A 19,158-nucleotide genomic window follows, 5' to 3' on the forward strand; every position below is an offset into this window, starting at 1 on the left:
AAGTTGGATGGTCGTGATCAATTTAAGACACTAGTGGACTTTCCTGTGACCCTTAAAGCATCACGCCGGCCGAACTTCGAGCAAGCATTTGATCCTCCCTGGCTAGGTCGTGAGAAGGTCGGTCAAGTAAGTAGAAAGAGGGGGCCGCCGGTGTGCAGGACAACGCTTGTCCAACCAGTCATGGGACGATCTATGCCGTCCAACCATGCGGGCGAAGTTGGACGGACGCGATCTGTATTGAGACCGACATTGGCAGTCTTGTGCGTACAAGCTTTTCCAAGCTGCTCCACACCAGCCCAACCATCCTACTTAGGTTGGCGTTCGGTGGTTGTTTGGGAGGCGTGGTATGTATCCGACCGACCAGGGAAAAAATGGGCCCGCTGGTGGTCATCAAGGTGGTAGCCTGCTCCTGCTGAAGATCGTGTAGGCTGGTTAAATCATGCGGCCAACTTGCTTGGTCGTGATTGTTTCTGATACTGACACGGGCAGTCCAGATATGCTCAATCGGGCTAGTATAACACACAGAGAGATATATGCTCAATCGGGCTAGTATAACACAGCGACAGATGTAGCCTGTACGGGTATCTCGTGCATGCCTCACTATTGGTACTTGGAGATTCGCGTTACTCTTTTGAGAGCAACACTCAGTCGTCATGCCACACCAATAATGAGAGTTCTGTGGGAACAACACAGGAAATACAAGGCTAATCATGCATTATAAATAATGCTAAAAATTCACAGGGTTATTTGGGATTGTTGTTACATGCTCCATCCTGGATTAATTTTGTGTATTTTAATTCACAAAATACTGGGATTGTTTCCACATGCTCCATTCTAGGTGAATTAGTAAAGTGAAGAGGTACTCATCACTTATCAAACAGCTTTATCCTCTGCAGGATGTCAGCGTATCATATTTGGTTTTTAAAATTTTAGCCCTGAACTAAAATCCACCATCAACACTCGCTAAAAACCTTGTCGAGTAACAAAACCCTTTGGGAAAAACTATTCTCGGTCGAAGGGAAAAAGAGTATAACACAGCTTCAATTTTGAAGTAAAATATGTCGACATCATATCCTTGGATCCTCCCCCTGATTTCGGCATCTCCCCCTGATTACTTTCAGAGTTGTTCCAGACATTTCCTTTAGTCATGTACTTTTTTAAAATGAATATCGGTAATGAGTTAGAAAATAGTCTACCACATTTCCTCTGATTACTTTCATTGGATAAGAGATTATTGTTCCTTCATAATCAAAAACTTTTGGATTTCCCTTTCATTAGCATTCCTTTTTATGTCTTTGCAGGGATAAAACAAATTTATGTCAATGGTTACTTTTAAGTACATGATTACATTCACTATACCATTCCAAAGACGTTGCGTTGGCGCTGAGCTATGTCTAGCTAACAAGTTCCCTGAGGATGTAAAATTTGATCGATTACATTATTATACTAAGTACAACAATGCATATATTGTACCTAGATATGTGAATTTCATCTCCCAACACATATTCATCATCTTCCTTTAGACGAAATGGTCACTTACTTACATTTGAACCTCGACTAATCATGGGAGTGCTATCAGGATGCATGTCTTTGTTAAATTGTCTGAAAACTTTAAACATATGCAAAATGGTGGAATAATATATATACCACAAGCTCAGTATTCGGTCGAGCTTTCCCCAAATTTTTCATCTCAAATTTGGATTTCAAATAGCTTTTAAGGCTTCTTATTACATCAAGAGTACCCATTATGTGATAGCTACAATTCCAAATCAGGAGCTTTCTTGTGTATACGCAAGGGAAAACAACTTACTTGTTTATCCCCTCCAAATCAAATAAGCCACTTAGATGGGTATACCACATCTGCCTGATTGCTTCAATCTATAAGTGAGTGTTCTATCTAACTGTAAGCACTCTATGGTTTAGAGTCACTTGATTTGGGAAACAAAAGTTTATCACAACCTTTTGCAAATATCTTTTATCTCTTGATTCTTTCAGAGATACGTAATACCCACATACATATGCTGCATTTCAAGTCCTTTTGAAATTACCAAGCTAACTAAGTAGCGGAACGCTATAATGTTCATTACAATATGACAATTCCAGAGCTTTGTGAGAAACCTCGTGCCACAAGGCGAGTCTTGATACTTTGAGACTTCATTCTTCCCACTGTGCTCTATGAAAAATAATCGTGTATGTCCCATAGACTTTACACTTGGTTGGACAATACTACCACACCAAATACCTGTATATTTGTCAAAGAACCAAGTTCTACCTGGATTATGTAGGCCAAATATGCTCTATTGACATTAGACAATAAGAAACATGGTTCGATCTCATCGTGCTCTATTTCCTTGAGCAACTATATATAAAAATAATCATTAATACGCTCCCACAATCTTTTCATTGACTCGCGTGTGTTCTCATAATCCTTTAAGATTTCATTGTTCCCTGGAATCATTAAACTTCGGAGCGTCCTCCAGTATTGATTCATGGACATAGTCAGAGACAGTCAAATGAGATGATTTCATTAATGATACAAATTAGGTTGTGCCTTACTCGTATGCTTGATTTATAGGTGAGTATATATTGATCGAGCCTGGTGGTCTCTCCATCTTCCTTTGTGGAGACACGACCTTAACTACACTTCCACCAAGTGTAATTGAAACACCTTAGTCTATGGTGTACCCCATACTGAGGATTTCTAACCTTGCAAGAACATTTGCAGCTGGTAAGTAGGATCTTGTCATATTGTCAATATCACTGCACTTTCTAAAATCGACTATTCTTTGTCACTTCACATTTACATTTTTTGAGTACAAGAATCAATATGAGACACAGTGGGAACACACCATGACAATTCATGTCGTTCCCTTATAAAATACTTTTTCTTATTTTCTCCGAACGACGGAAAGACTGGCTCATTAAAATGACAACCCGCAAATCTAGCGGTAAGAGATCTCCTATCAAAGGTTTTAAAATGCGGATAAACGTTGGGAGTAAATATCCAATATAACTACTTAATCATTGTCGTGACCCATCATAGTTCGATGTGGACTCGTAATGGCACATATATATTGCAACCAAATATGCGTAAGAACAAGAATGTCAGGCTTATATCTAGTTATCAACTGGTACGCAGAAAGGTTGACTAATATTGGGTTCTAAAATGAATTAAGTAGACATGCGTTAATATTGCATATCTCCAAAGCAATAAAAAGGTAGGTTGGTACGCGTAACATATGCCTTAGACATCGCCTGTAACCTTTTATGATAGCCTTTGCGAGACCATTGGGTATAATATGCTTTATCCTATTAAACATGCAATATTCATCAAATCCTTTTGATGTAAATTCTCTAGTATTAACAAGGGTGGTGAGCCTTTGCACTTTGCATTGTGTAATATGTGTTAGGAGTTTAACAAAAATTAAATACATCGTTTGTTGTGAGAAATAACTGATTCAATGCGTCGAATCATCCACCAGAGCCATAAATAACTTGAATGGTCCGCATTTTGCATGGATATATGTTCGTTTACAACGCTTTATATTTCTTTGAAGAATGAGTTATTTACCATTTGCATCTAAGTAAAACAGGATGGCCTCAATCATGTTTTACTAAAGAAAGACTTTGTAAGATGAGTGACGTGCTTTCTTACTCTAAAGCATAATGGAGAGAGGCAGTGCAAATCTAGTAACTTTAGAAATCACTGGTTGTAATAAATGTCGTAACTTCGCATTATATTAGTTCATTGTTTTGTACACTCAAATAAAAGTGATGCCTGTGTTAGTACTTTCAAAACGAAACATTGTGTCACAACCACTATGCCTTATGGTTATGTCAAAGTCTTTATGAATAAATCCTAATCGGTTCATTGTTGGGGTTAATATGGATTCAGTAATTCAAGTTCCAGTGATATACAATTCACTGGATTGACACATTAAGTTTCTAAGAATATGCTTCCTTCCACATTTATTAGAAAATAATTTATAGATGCAATCAACTGCATTCAATTTTCCAAAAATATAGGTAATAGTTCATGCATGAACACCATTTGCACTTAACAAGGTGTGCTTAGCCCTTAGTACATCAGAGCTTATATATGCGACTTTTAGTCTTTGTTCCATCTTGGCAACAAGTTTTTGAGCAGTGCTTCGCTCGATGATCCAATTATCGTAGTCATATTATAAGGAATTAGTTCAACAACTAGTGTATATTCCTTAAATTAGTGGAAGAAAAACTACTATTAGTTAGACATTTGGGTCTTAAGAGTTTTAATAAGTGGTGTGGACTTATTACGTAACAAAAGTGAGGTTCAATTCAAGTACTTTAGAGTGAATATATATCACGTTTCTGGGGAATGATATATGTTTCACCCAATATATCTCAAGTGCTTTAGATAATTTACGTCTCGTGTTTTCATTCCATAAGTGCAAACAGTGGATCTAGTACAAATGAATAAGATAGTCAATTGGCCAGACAAACTTCTTGTTGTCATTAAAGTTGATGTGAAAATTGGTTGCTACTATGAGACATGCATTACATTGCTTATACCAACATCAATAACTAGGTGCAATTCCAACTCTTTCATTTCCTATGGGAGCTAATCCCATGCTCGATTCATACTTATTTTTATCACTATCAGAGACAAAAGTACATCTTTGTATCATGATATATATGTCCCTTTTCACATGCTTCAACAAGTCAGTATGCCTAGCCCTCATTACTGCCGGATTCTTTCTATTTGTCAATTTTCTACAATTAGCTTAATTTGAGAAATTTCTTCATATCATCGGGTCAAGAGAATCTCACTTTGCATGTCAACCACTTACTTTAGGTTGAATAGCTTACTAAAGATAGTGGATCTCTTGTTTGCATATTTTAAAGTATACTGGTTCGTTAGTATATGAATGAAGTAGAAAAATGGTAGAAAAACAAATATGTCTCATGTTACTTATTGTGAGTCTGTCCACAAAAGTTGAGATTCATGTGCTTTTAACTACAACATAACTTTGCTGAAGCTACAAAGTCTAATTCAATAATCTAACCAGCGGATTACATACCACTGGACATTCATGCTCGGGGAGAAAAAAACATGAATATTTAAATTTCCTTCAAAGCATTTCGTTGCTCTTCAGGTGTAAATTGAGGACAATATGTTTCCTTAGAAACATAGGAGCGTATATCTTCACCTTTTAGACGGTACATCGTCATTGGTAGAAGGTTTTATATAAGATATACTCATTTTCCACAAGGAAATGGTTTCCACGCTAGATAGACAATAACAACGCTCAAGTACTTCTGAGACAAAAATGTTATTTCTGAGTCGAGTTGGGTCCACCTATAAATGACCTTAAAAAAACATTAATATATGACTAATTCCAGTCTAATAATCCCAAAACCAAATTTCTCTATGGTCAAAATAAATTTCTTAGAAACCAAATTTCTTTACGGTTTTTAAGGTATCCCGATTAAGTCTAAATCCAACGGATGACAATACCCCATTAACGGTTGAATACGAAAGGTGAAATTGTAAAGTCGAAAAAAAAATAATACAATAAATAATAGACGTAACAAATACACATACGTGTATAAAAAAATAAATAATAACAATGACAACTAACAAGATTCTTAGTCAATCGCTAAAAATGACGTCATATTCATAACCAACTATACAAGCATATGCGTTACAAAAAAAATTACAGGAGAGAACTACGCAAAAAAAAAATTAAGAAAATTATAACAGCAAAAAGTGGTGAAGCATGTCATGGAAAATCATCATTAAAGTAATAATAAGTCACCTACAAGAACATGTGAGGCAGAAATAAAAGGAAAAAAGAAAACGGACGATATGACGACAAGCGGTGGATCAACATCCTATACATGACCATAGAAAAATGGATTGAGAATCCCATTCACAAAACAGAACAATATGTCAGACTAAATGACAAACTTTCATAATCTATTCTTATTTTCTTTATTTTTTATTTAAAATCAAAGCATTAGGAAATCATTTTCTCAGATATACATAGCCAACAGAACAAAATATTAGACATATATGATAATAAATAGATTAAAATAATAATAATAATAAACTATTTACAATCAAACACACAAAGGCCCAAAAAAAATGCACAGATGAAACAGACAAGCACCAGAAATAAACAATTATTTTCTTTCGTTTTATATATATATATATAAAATAATTGTTTAATCAGAAACAGTAAAACTATATCATGTTGGACATTTGATAGTTTAATCAGAATCATGTGGTAACCTCATAAGACAACACATATATAAAAATTATGTATCAAATAGGAAATAGCATAATAACATGTTCTATCTAACATATCAAATAATAATTTTTTAAAAAAAATATGTGAGCAAGTACATCATGACAACATCAAGTATATATGATTACGACGCACATAAGCAAAATAAATATAGCAGCCAAGGATACTGTGTACAATATATCTATGGAGATCAAGTAAGGATTACCTTTCAACGCCTTTGTCAGAGGAAAGGAAAAAATAGAAGTACTGACACAGATTCCGTGATTTGTTGATTACCAAGCCTTTAACAGATGAAAAAAAAATCGATGATAACTAAAAAATAAATTCTTTTTTGCGCTAGGGTTAGAGCTCGTGCATGATAACGTTTTGTAGTATAATAATAGGGAAAAGTAAAGAGGCAGAGAAGGAGAAGATTTCTATTGATTAGGGTTCAACATATTACATAGGTATACTATCCTTTATATACATGTAAAGAGAAATCCTTAGGCTTCTAGTTGGGCCGCACACCCATGGGTCGTAAGCCCTACAACACCACAGATGGTCCAGATTTTATAGAATCTAACTAACCTAATCTCGATATATGATGGGATGACCCACAAATTTGTTTGCCTATCTTATTTCTTTTTCCCTTATCTGGTAAATAAAATCATGTTCGGTTAGGAACTCAGGAGAACATGATTTTCTTTTTAAGGAAAAATAAGTGATATAAAAACCTTCAACTAAGTTAATGACGTCTTATACTAGCTTTTTTTAATAACTTTTGAGTTCATATGTTTCAAAGTGATGATGTACGGATGTCACAATGAACATCTTTTCATTTGTTTTCCTAATTAACAGTAATGATAAATTTTAATAACCTTTGATGTTCCTTAATCCTCATATTTACAAGTATTGTTAATATTATAACTTTTTATATAATGAAAAATTTGTTATTACGTTTAAAAAAATATCTGGGTTTTTTAAAATATTGAACTAATTGCATTTATTTAATAGCTAACGAATTAAAGAAAACAAATTCAAATCTTAAAATTTGGGTAACCAGACACCGATTTAACCTGATATCCAATCTCTGATCGTAGAGAAATAATTATCAGATGTTACAAGTTACACCTTCCAATAGGAAATCCTAAGAACGAAAAAGGAAACCATTAACCCCATAATACTTTCAAATTTGTTCTTGAAGAGAAAATTCCAAATCTTCGGTATATAGTAAGTTTATAGAGTAAATATGGGGGAGGGAGGGAAGGAAGGAGAAGATTCAAAAAACTCTTGACGGACTGCCCCAAAAAACTATTTAAAAACCGTCCTCTCACACTTTTTAACATGATGGGCCCCAAAAATGCTCCTGCAAATCCCCAAAATGGATGGGCCCCTCCCTCATGTGAGAGGGCGATTATTAAATAGTTTTTTTTCCAGTGGTCCGTGTATAACCACTGTGAAAAAAATTAGGATAAAAATATTATGGGATACCTGAATTATGGTGAACAGATCATAGACATCTAGAGCTTTAGATCTAATGGACATCATAGCTTGTTAGATATTGTAAAATTTAGACCCTGTCAATAGATCCTTATAGTCCACTGATGTTTCCTAACTATCTTTTAGTATGTGAGATATATGAATTCTAATTTTCAACACATATACAAATATCATAAGTCTCACTTTTTTGGGGACGGAGGAAAGGTTTTTTCTTGACTTTGAATTAAACAATTGCGATTTGCAAATAATAAGATAAGGTTAACCTAAGATAATATACCAAGGAACGTTAACACTTCATCGTGATTAAGATTTAAGATTCAAATAACTTTTCGAATAAAATACAAACATGTTTAGGGTCTTCACGATACTTTTTATTTATGTTTTTTACTACTACACTAACCTCCCTAGTTTGATTCCCAGGGATTGTATTTGAGACCTATCAATTTCTTCTCCCAATTAGTGTAAATGATTATGGAGTGTCTAAATAGGAAAAATGACCTATCCAGTCTCAAATTAACCCAAATCTTAACTCATATGAATATAATTCATACCATTTTCAGCTAAAAACCTAAAACAAAAAAAAATCTATTTTAATCTAATCTTTCAAATTGCATAAACCCTAATCATTTTTTTTGATCTTTTTGTCCAACGATTTCTGATCCACCAAAGATAAGGTAAATCTTCATCGACCCATTATATTATTAACATTTATTCATTGATTTACATGTTTAAAACCCCAATTTTGAAAATTAAAATCTTTGATTTACCCAAAATCGGTTTACGTAGATTTATCGTATCAACCGATTCTGCGTTTTGTTCTTCGTGCCATGAAAAACATGCAGAGGAATCGGTTTATAAGATGATTAACATCGACATATTCTGGGTTGAATTCAGTTATGTAAAGATAAAACCAGAATCTGTTTATAGGTGCATTAGCATAAACCGATTCTGGATTCTATTTATTGTTTTTCCCTTTGTTCTCCTACAATCGATTTTTATGTACGTGGTTCATGTACCGATTAGGTCTCTTGTATGTTGAGATTCCCATATCTGAATCAGTTTATATATATATATGTATATATATGTCGTATAAACCTATTTCTGGTGTTTCATTTTCCTGTGTGTTTTTCTTGACAGAATCGAATTACATGTATGACCGATTGTTTAACAAGATTTTATATATATATATATATATGGACTTCGGTCACTTAGCCTTTTTTTCTCGACCCATCCAACAAGAGGATGTTAACAGGTAACCAGCTGTTGTTATACCTAGAAGCATGTACAAGTTCGATTTTGTAGGATATTCCCTCACAAGACTATAACTCGTCCACTAGGATCACCTATGGGTTCAAAAGCTAGATGCACGTGCTAATTGCATTCGTGATTCCTACGAAAAATGAGTAGATTCGAAATGAATGAAAGTATGAATGAACTTTTTTCTTACAAAAATGAAACAATCAGTTTATATATGATAAAAAGAAAACCCGTTTATGATGGTTGAAAGTACGAATTAATATTTTTTCTTACGAAAATGAAACAATCGGTTTATATATGATAAAAAGAAAACTCGATTATAGGAATCAGAATTAATCTATGCATACATTAACCGATTCTTAATGTCCTTCGTGAGTTCCAAAACACCAAACCATGGTCGGTTTATGAGTATATGAATGTAAATGGATTCTGGGTGGTGTTTTCGGAAAAAAATAATCAAAAATTTCCAGTTGATGGATTGAAGTTCGATTTACATTAGTTGATCTCACATCTAACACGGTTAATTAACACCTAAAATGATTAATTAACATTAATTTATAAAATGGGCAGTAAGAGAATAATTAGGTAAGGAATTTTGTGATATTACATTCCAATGATATTTTTTGTCTTTTAGTACCAGACCTCAAAGAAAACAGAAACAGAGGATAACAGAAACTATATTTACTCTTGAAAGGCAATTTCCTTTTCAAGTAAGAACAGAAAGTTGGGGGTGAACCGTTGATCGAATGCATATGAAAATAAGAAACATATAGCCATTTCCCAAGTGAGATTCTATGGCATACATGATTCTTTTTTTTTTTTGCTAAGAAACACGACCATTCATTAAGTAAGAAGAGAGTTACAAAGTATATTAAGGTTTGTCTTCCTACACATATTATTAAGAAAATTTGGAAGAGAAAACCATAAACCCTTGAGATTGTTTTTCCTAGCCCGACGCGCAAGCCGGTCCGCTAACGGGTTATTCTGCCGCTTTATATACATTAGTTTAAAAGAAACTGAACTAGAAATTGAACTCCGACAAAGCTCCAAAAGGTCCAGGCTTCTCCAATCCACTGAAGAGTTGCAGCCGTTAACAAAATTGACCAGATGAAGACAATCACTAACAAACACCACTTTGGGAAGATTCATCTCTTTTGCCCAAGAGATAGCCAACAAAAGCGCAGTAGCTTCAGCTCCCACAGCATCTTGGATCAACCCAAAGTCCGAGCGCGTCTTTCTTACATTCCCTGCAACATCACACCAAATAACATCGATACCAAATTTAAAATCCTTGAAAGAACCATCTATAAACATAAAATGCTCCACTTTAGACTGTGGAATTTTGACATCAAAACAAACAACAACACTAATCTGCGGAGCAATGTAAGAATTAAGCATTCTCTTGATATCCACAATGATCCTGTTCATATCCAGAGTAACATTCTTGAAGATTACGTCACACCTCAATTTCCAGACACACCACATAACAATAGCACCTACACTAGGCCAACCAACTTTAAAAGGAGACATACCCAGACTTGAGTCATGCCAATATAGGAAAATATCATCTAACCATTCCAAATCAGTAGTAACCAAATGTTGAAGGGAGAGACCAAACCAAATACGAGAAACAACAGGACAGTTTACAAAAAGATGCATAACAGATTCTTCATGAGCATTACAAAGAGAGCAGAGAGCATTCACATGCGGATTATAGAGCTACATAAGGGAGTTAACAGGGAGCATATGAGCAAAAAATTTCCACATAAAGAACTTTATTTTCGGCAGACACTCGATATCCCAAACTTTCCTCCAGAAATGGGAGTCTTCCTGCGAAGGAATATCATTCATATATATTTTATAGGCTGATTTGATTGTGAACTTACCATCTCTGGTATGAGCCCACTTAAGAGAGTCCGGCTGCAACAAGTTTAATCTAATAGATAAAATCCTAATAACATCATCATGGGAGAATAAGAGGTTCAGAAGAGGAACATTCCAACAGTTGTGATGATAGTCAATAAGTTCAGACACATAAGTATAGTTATTGCAAATAGGATTCAAAGGAGTAGGAGGTAAAGAAATCCCTGGAATCCAGGGAGCATTCCAAATAGGAGTGAAAGCCCCATTATTTATTTTAATCACTGTATTATCCTTAATAAATTTCAGACCCTTAACAATGCCTTTCCACAACCACGAAGAAGAGTCAGCCGCCTTATCAATTTCCAAAAGATTCTGATTAGGGAAATATTTATTCTGAATAAATCTAGAAAGCAAACTATTCTGATTCTTCATAATTCTCCAACCCAGCTTGCAAATGAAAACTCTATTAGTAACATAGGAATTCCTAATACCCAAACCACCATTTAGTTTAGATTTCCCTATGTCACCCCAAGATCAAAAACAGGCAGCATGCTTAGGGTTATTTTTAGCCCACCAGAAGGTTCTTTCAATTGAATCTATTTTACTAGTGACCTTTGTAGGAAGAGGAAAACAAGCCATATGATAAACAGACAAGCTAGATAACACATGTTTAGTAACCATTGTTCTACCAGCAATGTTCAAGTTGGATTTTTTCGAAGAATTAAGTCTAGCATAGAAATTATCAATAAGAAAGCTAAAAGATTTAGTCTTGTCCTTGCCAATAAATAAAGGAGTACCTAAATACTTTTCAGAACTACTAAGAAACTTCATATTAAGGGTCTTAGATAATATCTTGATGAGTTTATGATGCATTTTCCCACTAGTTATAAACCCAGATTTATCGAAGTTAATTGCCTGACCTGATGCCTTAGCAAAAACATTGATAACTTTAATGATATTCTTTGCATAAGTGACAGAAGCTTTACAAAACATCATGCAATCATCTGCAAAAAAAAGGGTGAGAAATAGAGGGACTATTTTGTCTGCATTTAAAACCTTGAATAAGCTTATCTTCCTCAGCTTTAGAGAGCAGCTGAGACAAAACCTTCATGCAAAGAATGAAGATATAGGGAGAAAGACAATCCCCTTGCCTAATACCCCGAGAAGGCAGAAAAGATTCACTAGGGGAGCCATTGATCAGCACTGAGTAAGACACTGTGCTGATACACTGATATATCAAATGACACCAAACTTCAGAGAATCCCAACTTTTTAAAAACAACAATGATGAAGGACCACTCAAGTATATCGAAAGCTTTTGAAAGATCAAGTTTAATAGCCATGTAATTATTTTTCGACTTCTTCTTTTTTGTTTTAAAAAGGTGCAGGATTTCATGTGTGATCACAATATTGTCATGAATCTGATTTAGCAACGAAAGCAGATTGATATGGAGAGATCAGAGAATCTAGATGAGGTTTCAACCTATGGCATGCATGATTCACCGAACTTATTTCGGGGGAAACCACCAAAAGCAACATCATACAATATTAAGTCTTTTAGTCAACAAAGGTGCTTTGTTTTTTTGGGTAGTCAACAAAGGTACATTTAATAGATTAGAAGAAAATTGTTGCACTGCCAATTAGCCTTTCATATACGCTTCCGGAGTTATTTGGTCCACCCCACTGGTCCAATAAGTCATCAATCAATGGAGTATATTTGTTATAATAAGCTCTCAATGTCATTTCATTGAAGTAAGTTGTTCAATATTCAAGCAAATGCTAGACGTTTTAAAAATGAAAAATCATAACTTCTCCGCAACAAAATCTATTCGAATTCCAGTTCTGTTTGTCATCTTATTACATAGATTACATATTCAAGCTCAAGACATTTTACTTAATTGTTATCCTAATACTCCAAATTATACTTCTGGCAGTGAATATGAAACCAATCTCAAAAACTTTCTTCTTCCTTCTCTGGTTTCAAATGGTTCTGTTAATGGATTTTTCAATACTTCAGTGGGTACAAATCCAAATAATACTGCTTATGGACTTGTTCAGTGCCGAGGTGATATTTCCATGGATGCTTGCAGAAGTTGTTTAAATGAATCAAGTGTTGTTGTCATTCAGAAATGCTCTAATCATATAGATGCCGATATTCGTCTTGAAACATGTCTTTTACGTTACTCGAATACTAGATTCTTCGGAGAAGTTGATAAAAGTATGGTTGTTTTCACTTTGGTTCGGGAAAATGCAAGTAATCCGACTGTATTTAATCGTCAACTGGGTATTTTAATGAATAATCTCGAATCTAATGCTTCATTAAAATCGTCTAAGTTTGAAGTTGGATCAATTATGTATGCTGACTTCAGTAGTATATATGGTATGGTTCAATGTACTCAAGATTTATCAAGCTTTTCTTGTACATCTTGTTTACAAGATATGATTGGTAGAATTCCTGGTTATCTTAATGGATTAAAACAAGGACATATATTTACTCAAAGTTGTTTCCTTCGATACGATGATAATTTATTCTACGAGTTATTACCACCACCACAGTCACCAACCACAGTTCCAGGTGCTTTGCCACTGCCGTCTGATTCTGGTAAGGTGTTATTTTATACGCTGGCATCTTGTTTTGTGATTCAAAGATTTTTTTTCTCCTCATAAAAACTTGAGTTTTTTTTTTCAAATTTTGATGGTAACAGAACCGCCGCCAGGGCCAGAACCATCACTAAATATTGTTGCCGTTGCTGTTCCTGTTGTTGTTGGAGTTTTCCTGATATTAGCAGTGTGTTTTTACTTCCTCAGGAAGAAGAGAAGTGGGGATAATAAATCTGGTATTCCAGGTACGGTTTTCAGTTTTTGGTTTAATGTTGGTTTTCTAGTCATAATGGAGTATATCAAAGTGGCGATTAGAATTTTGCAAGTTTTTATGTTTCTGTAGTTACCAGGGATCCGACCGAAAGTCAAGACTCTTTGCAATTTGACTTGGTTACGATTAGAAATGCTACAAATGAGTTCTCTGATGCTAACAAGCTTGGCGAGGGTGTTTTGGTGCAGTCTACAAGGTAAGAATTAGACTTCATTACAATTGAAACCAACAGTCGGGTTGAAACTTTAATATTACTGTAGTATTATACGCATAAGTTCCTTAGCAGGGAAATATTTCTTAGATCTGTCTGTGAATGACCAGGGTAAGCTTCCAAATGGCAAGAAATAGCGGTGAAACGTCTCTCTGTGAATTCAGGACAAGGTTTGCAAGAATTCAAGAATGAAGTGGTTTTGCTAAACAAGCTTCAACACAGAAATCTTGTCAGACTTTTGGGTTTCTGTTTTGAAGGCCACGAGCAGATACTCATCTACGAACATGTAGCCAATAGAAGTCTCGACAAGTATCTATTTGGTATGCCCCCTATGTCTCCCATTTGTGCATACTGTTTCAAGATGTTGTAGCTTCGGTAATTGCCCCTACCGTACCGTCTCAGTATTCGTGCTTAACTATTACTGATGAGAATGTGCAGATACCAAAAGAAGAGTTCTTTTGGATTGGGAAAAGCGCTACAAAATCATAGGGGGGATTGCCAAGGGACTTTTATATCTTCACGAAGATTCTCGGCTTAGAATTATTCACAGGGATCTCAAAGCAGGTAATATTTTGTTAGCCGAGGAAATGAAAGCGAAAATTGCAGATTTTGGTATGGGTAAGCTTTTCGAAGTCGATCAAACACAGGGCAACACAAGTAGAATTGCTGGAACATTGTGAGTATACTATTCATATTTTGCTCTTAAGCAATTTTCAGTAAAAAACCTACGGTTGATGCAAGACTTGTGGCTGTTTATTAAATAACTGACGGCACGATCTACAGCGGTTACATGGCCCCAGAGTATGCATTGCATGGACTATTTTCTGTGAAGTCAGATGTTTATAGTTTCGGGGTTTTGCTATTGGAAATCGTAAGTGGTCGAAAAATTACCAGTTTCTATCAGTCAGCTTCATCACCAGATCTTTTAAGCTATGTAAGTATGAACCTGCTGACGAATTACTCCATCTCAAAGAAGAAAAAAAGAAAGAAAAGAATGCCCCTGTCAATCTACAATTAACCTCCTCGCATTTCCTAAATGCAGGCATGGAATCTTTGGAGAGAAGGTAGACCCTTGGAGCTGATGGATAGTACTTTATCCGGAAGGTTTACAAGAAACGAAGTGATTAGAAGTATGCATATTGGTCTATTGTGTGTGCAAGATGATATTGAAGATAGGCCCACCATGTCTTCTGTAGTTTTGATGCTCAGTAGCTACTCAATCACTCTAGCATCTCCTTCAAAACCTGCCTTTTTCGCAGGAAGCATAACAGGATTGAATATGCACAAGCCTGTAGGACAATCAAAGAGCAGCTCAAAATCATATTCTGCAAATGACATTTCTGATAGCCGGACATACCCAAGATAACATTTGTCAAAAATTACCTTTGCTGACGATTTGATAAATGTAATTACATTTAGAAAATAGTTAAGTATGGTTTGTTTATCTTATTCATCATCATTTTATCACAGAGTACTCCAGTTCAAGCTCAAGATTTCTATCTCGGGTGTTCTTTCTTCTTCCAATCGTACTTCTGGTAGCGCATCTGAAACCAATCTAGAAACTAGCAGTTGATTATCATATCCTGCTATGCAGACACCTCCTAGGTAGTGCAACCCTGAATTAGCCATTTATACAAATAATTGGACATTTTTGGGCTGACAACATTGTTGCTCAATTAGTACTGGTTTAACACATAAGTCAAAGGTATAACTATCAGGTCATATCAATTCGTTTTTATTACAAAACAAGCAATTTGCACTTGTATGGACGGTTTGGTTTATCGGATGCAAATGCATAATGCTGTTGCTGACAACACTCTTATAAATTTGACTCACGGTTGGATCATTACTCTTGCTGATAGGCTAGGATGAAGACATGATACACTTTTGGCAAATAATCTAAATATAGAAGATAATTACATCTAGCATCTGTACTTGAACTCAAGTTGAGCTCCCAAATGCAGTCCATACTGTCGATCAGCGAGGGTAAAATTCCGTCATGGACATCTGATTCACGCTTATGTTGTCGCCATCTTCAGAATGGATTTCGGGTTCAGTTTTACCACGCAGTAAAAATGCAGATGGTGATAAAGGTGATGGAAGAGTGACAGAGTGGTTATTGAGCATGTGAATAATCCATGCCATTGTGGGTCTATTAGCTACATCTTCTTGAACACATAATAACCCAATTTGGATGCATCTCATCACTTCGTTTGCCGAATAACATTCTCTTAGTGTTGGATCTAACAATTCCATAGATCTCTCCTCCTTCCAAAGGCCCCATGCCTGGAAAATATAGTTTCTATTGTTAGTGTGCGGGGTACAGTGAGAAATTACATGTCCAAAAACTAGAAACAAAGTTTATACTCACATAGCTTAAGACATTCTCAGCACCTTCGAATCCACCAAATGAGTTACTCCTCTTTCCACTTAGGATTTCTAGAATCAAAACACCGAAACTATAGACGTCCGATTTCACGGAGAATTTACCATGCATTGCATACTCTGGAGCCATGTATCCACTGCAAATCGAGTACCAAAAGGAAATTTCTTTCTTCAGTTAACAATGTGGTCATGTTTGTATTGAGAGATATGATTTATGAACAGCTACAATACTTACAAAGTTCCACAAATTCGTTTTGTACTGGCTTGATTTTGGTTCACCAAGAAAATCCTAGCCATCCCAAAATCTGAAATTTTGGGGACCATATCTTCTCCTAATAACACATTGCTGGCTTTTAGATCCCGATGGATAATCTTAAGTCGAGAGTCCTCGTGAAGATAGAGAAGTCCTTTAGCAATGCCTCCTATAATCTTGTATCGCCTTTCCCAATTCAAATATGTGCGTTTAACAGGATCTGCACATTTAGTACTCAATAAGTGTAACTATTGAAGCAGTACAACTTGAAAAGTTTTTGCTTTGGTGAGTGATAGAAAAGTAGAATGGAAAGAAGCCGAACCGAATAAAAACTGATCGAGGCTTCCATGCTTCATAAGCTCGTAAACAAGAAGCTTTTCCTCTCCATCTAAACAGAAGCCTAAAAGTCTAACAAGATTTTTGTGTTGCAGTTTGACCAATAATACAACTTCATTCTTAAATTCTTCTTCACCTTGGCCAGAATTTTCAGACAACCTCTTCACAGCTATTTCTTGTCCATCTGAGAGTGTACCCTGAAAAAAACAATCAAATGTGACAAACTGAAAAGTGATGTAATTATAGAGCTACCACAACATACAATGCCACTGTCAGTACCTTGTATACAGTACCAAATCCGCCTCGTCCAAGTTTACTAGCATCTGAGAAGTTGTGTGTAGCGGCACTTATGGTACTGAAGTTGAATTGCAAAGACTCATCACTTTGAATCTCATCGATATCTTTAAATATAACAAAAACAAAAAGTTGGAATCAAATGACTATTAAGGTCTAATTTCGGAAATGTTCAAATTTTGCAGGTCATTCCTGCATTTAGAAAGCTTAATTACCTTCAATCTTCTTTTCCAGTACTTTCTTTTTTCTCTTCATTATGCAGAAATACAAAATGATTATGATGGATAATACTATAACCACTAACGGAACAAAGATCATAAGGAACAGTTTCAGCGGAAACTTTCTCTTTGCTGCAAGAACATGAAAAAAAAAAATCAATTAATCAAGCATTATGTGTGCATATGTAAACTAAACCCTCTAAAACGTTAGATTTTCTATACATGCATGTATTTATAAATGCTTACAGTGTTTTGGGTTCACAGGAGATGAAAATGGTGGTGAAGTTGCGTTGAGTTCATAAAAAGAAAACGTCTCATATCTAAAATAGCAGCTCCAACAAATAACTCTGCCACCTTCTCGCCCGCTAAACCGTTTTCGAATATCATCTATTTCTCCACGAAGACATTGAGTGCAATTGTTAACTGATATATCAGAAGAACACTGAGCCAGCCCATGTATTTTCTGTGAGGGCGTAATCTCTATGTCTCCAATAGCATACAACTTTTTGTTAGTCGAAGAAGACGAAGAGGAGACACCATTAGAAGCGACCTCTGCTAAAAGATTTTTCGTCAATTTGTCGAATCCTGGATTAAACTCCTCCGGGTTTGTGACCGAATTTGCATTCGGGAGAGTAAATGATGGTTTATCCCGCATGATTGTGAAGAATGATTTAGCGGAATATTTTAAAACAGCTAGTTCTTTGAATGTAATAACTGCTTCTTCGGAGCTTGGGCAGCGGCGTATTATTTCTTTAGCGGCTAAATCAACATGAGATCGACATGCTTCTACTGTAAGATCACCTCTGCACTGATAAGATCCATAGGCGATATTAGGCTTTCGCCCAATGGTGTCGTTGTAATATCCATTATGGACAGTGGTTTTGTTGAATGAATTTGCCAAAGAAGACAGAACAAGATTAAGGTTGGACAGATATGTACTAGAGGTGATATTACCTGAACACAAGGCGAAAATATTACTCTGATCAATTTGCGCATTAGATTTCAACACATAGCACTGTATGTTGAATATCAGAATGGTGGAAAGAATTTTGATAAACATCTGGAAAAAACTACCCATACTTCTTCTTAGTTTTTGAGATAATGTGCATTCATTTATTGGTTTGCTAGCTTGTTGAATCTTTCAGGCATGCCTGTTCTTGAGTTGGTTTTACAAGGTCAATATCAACGAAGTCAATGAGTAGAAATAATAGTGTATTGAAAAATCATTTTCTTTTTAATTTTTTTTTTCTTTTTTTTTTATGATTGGTAGATAAGCCAAACATCATTATTTGATTCTTTCGTATGAGATAGTTGAAAATCAACGCGGAATTTTGTAGTTCACACTCACTGAGGCTCCACTGCCGCAATAATGGGGTCAAATCCCATATTGTATTATTCTGTAACTTACTAGGAATTGTTGATATGGGTACCCTGCATATTCCAAGTGCCGTACTGGTGATGTTGAATTATTACAAAACAGAACAAAAAACGTTGAATTTTAACTCATTCGATCGACCTAGTTTCTCTTAAAAATAGAAAATTTAGTACAGACTACTATATGTAAATCAGGAAACATATCTCCGAATTCAAACACTGAAAAAAAAAAAGCGTTTACTAATGACAACCTAGTTTTGTTTATTATAAACAAGTGGCAAACAATAAGGTCCGTCATTAAAAATTTACCAGCAGTGTTCTAATTTT

The 19,158-nt window shown here is 35.3% G+C and overlaps 2 protein-coding genes and 1 pseudogene across 2 annotated transcripts; 1 reads left to right on the forward strand and 2 right to left on the reverse strand.

The window, feature by feature from the left end:
• Window positions 1–9,869: 9,869 nt before the first annotated feature.
• Window positions 9,870–12,231, reverse strand: LOC113352048. The gene is made up of 4 exons (XM_026595930.1): window positions 11,946–12,231; window positions 11,495–11,893; window positions 10,913–11,407; window positions 9,870–10,693 (listed from the first exon to the last, which is right to left on the reverse strand). The coding sequence occupies exons 1-4, from the start codon at window positions 12,229–12,231 to the stop codon at window positions 9,870–9,872; spliced, it is 2,004 nt and encodes a 667-aa protein (XP_026451715.1).
• Window positions 12,232–12,654: 423 nt separating this feature from the next.
• On the forward strand, window positions 12,655–15,462 carry LOC113304081 (annotated as a pseudogene).
• Window positions 15,463–15,672: 210 nt separating this feature from the next.
• Window positions 15,673–18,594, reverse strand: LOC113304095 (putative receptor-like protein kinase At4g00960). The gene is made up of 7 exons (XM_026553171.1): window positions 17,704–18,594; window positions 17,455–17,589; window positions 17,225–17,346; window positions 16,932–17,142; window positions 16,592–16,829; window positions 16,343–16,493; window positions 15,673–16,257 (listed from the first exon to the last, which is right to left on the reverse strand). The coding sequence occupies exons 1-7, from the start codon at window positions 18,533–18,535 to the stop codon at window positions 15,949–15,951; spliced, it is 1,998 nt and encodes a 665-aa protein (XP_026408956.1). The 5' UTR covers window positions 18,536–18,594; the 3' UTR covers window positions 15,673–15,948.
• Window positions 18,595–19,158: the final 564 nt, after the last annotated feature.

Source organism: Papaver somniferum, chromosome 1, assembly GCF_003573695.1.
Source record: "Papaver somniferum cultivar HN1 chromosome 1, ASM357369v1, whole genome shotgun sequence".
Lineage (NCBI taxonomy): Eukaryota > Viridiplantae > Streptophyta > Magnoliopsida > Ranunculales > Papaveraceae > Papaver > Papaver somniferum.

Bases quoted from the DNA above. Each gene is read 5' to 3' on its own strand.
- LOC113304095 (XM_026553171.1), bottom strand. From the start codon at position 18,535: ATGGGTAGTTTTTTCCAGATGTTTATCAAAATTCTTTCCACCATTCTG. The intron at 16,494-16,591 runs GTAAGTATTGTA...CTCGATTTGCAG, and splicing joins AAACGAATTTGTGGAACTTT to TGGATACATGGCTCCAGAGT. The intron at 16,258-16,342 runs GTGAGTATAAAC...TATATTTTCCAG, and splicing joins CTGAGAATGTCTTAAGCTAT to GCATGGGGCCTTTGGAAGGA.
- LOC113352048 (XM_026595930.1), bottom strand. From the start codon at position 12,231: ATGGCTATTAAACTTGATCTTTCAAAAGCTTTCGATATACTTGAGTGG. The intron at 11,894-11,945 runs GTTTTAAATGCA...TTTTTTTTGCAG, and splicing joins GGAAGATAAGCTTATTCAAG to ATGATTGCATGATGTTTTGT. The intron at 11,408-11,494 runs GTAAAATAGATT...GGGGTGACATAG, and splicing joins TCTTCCTACAAAGGTCACTA to GGAAATCTAAACTAAATGGT.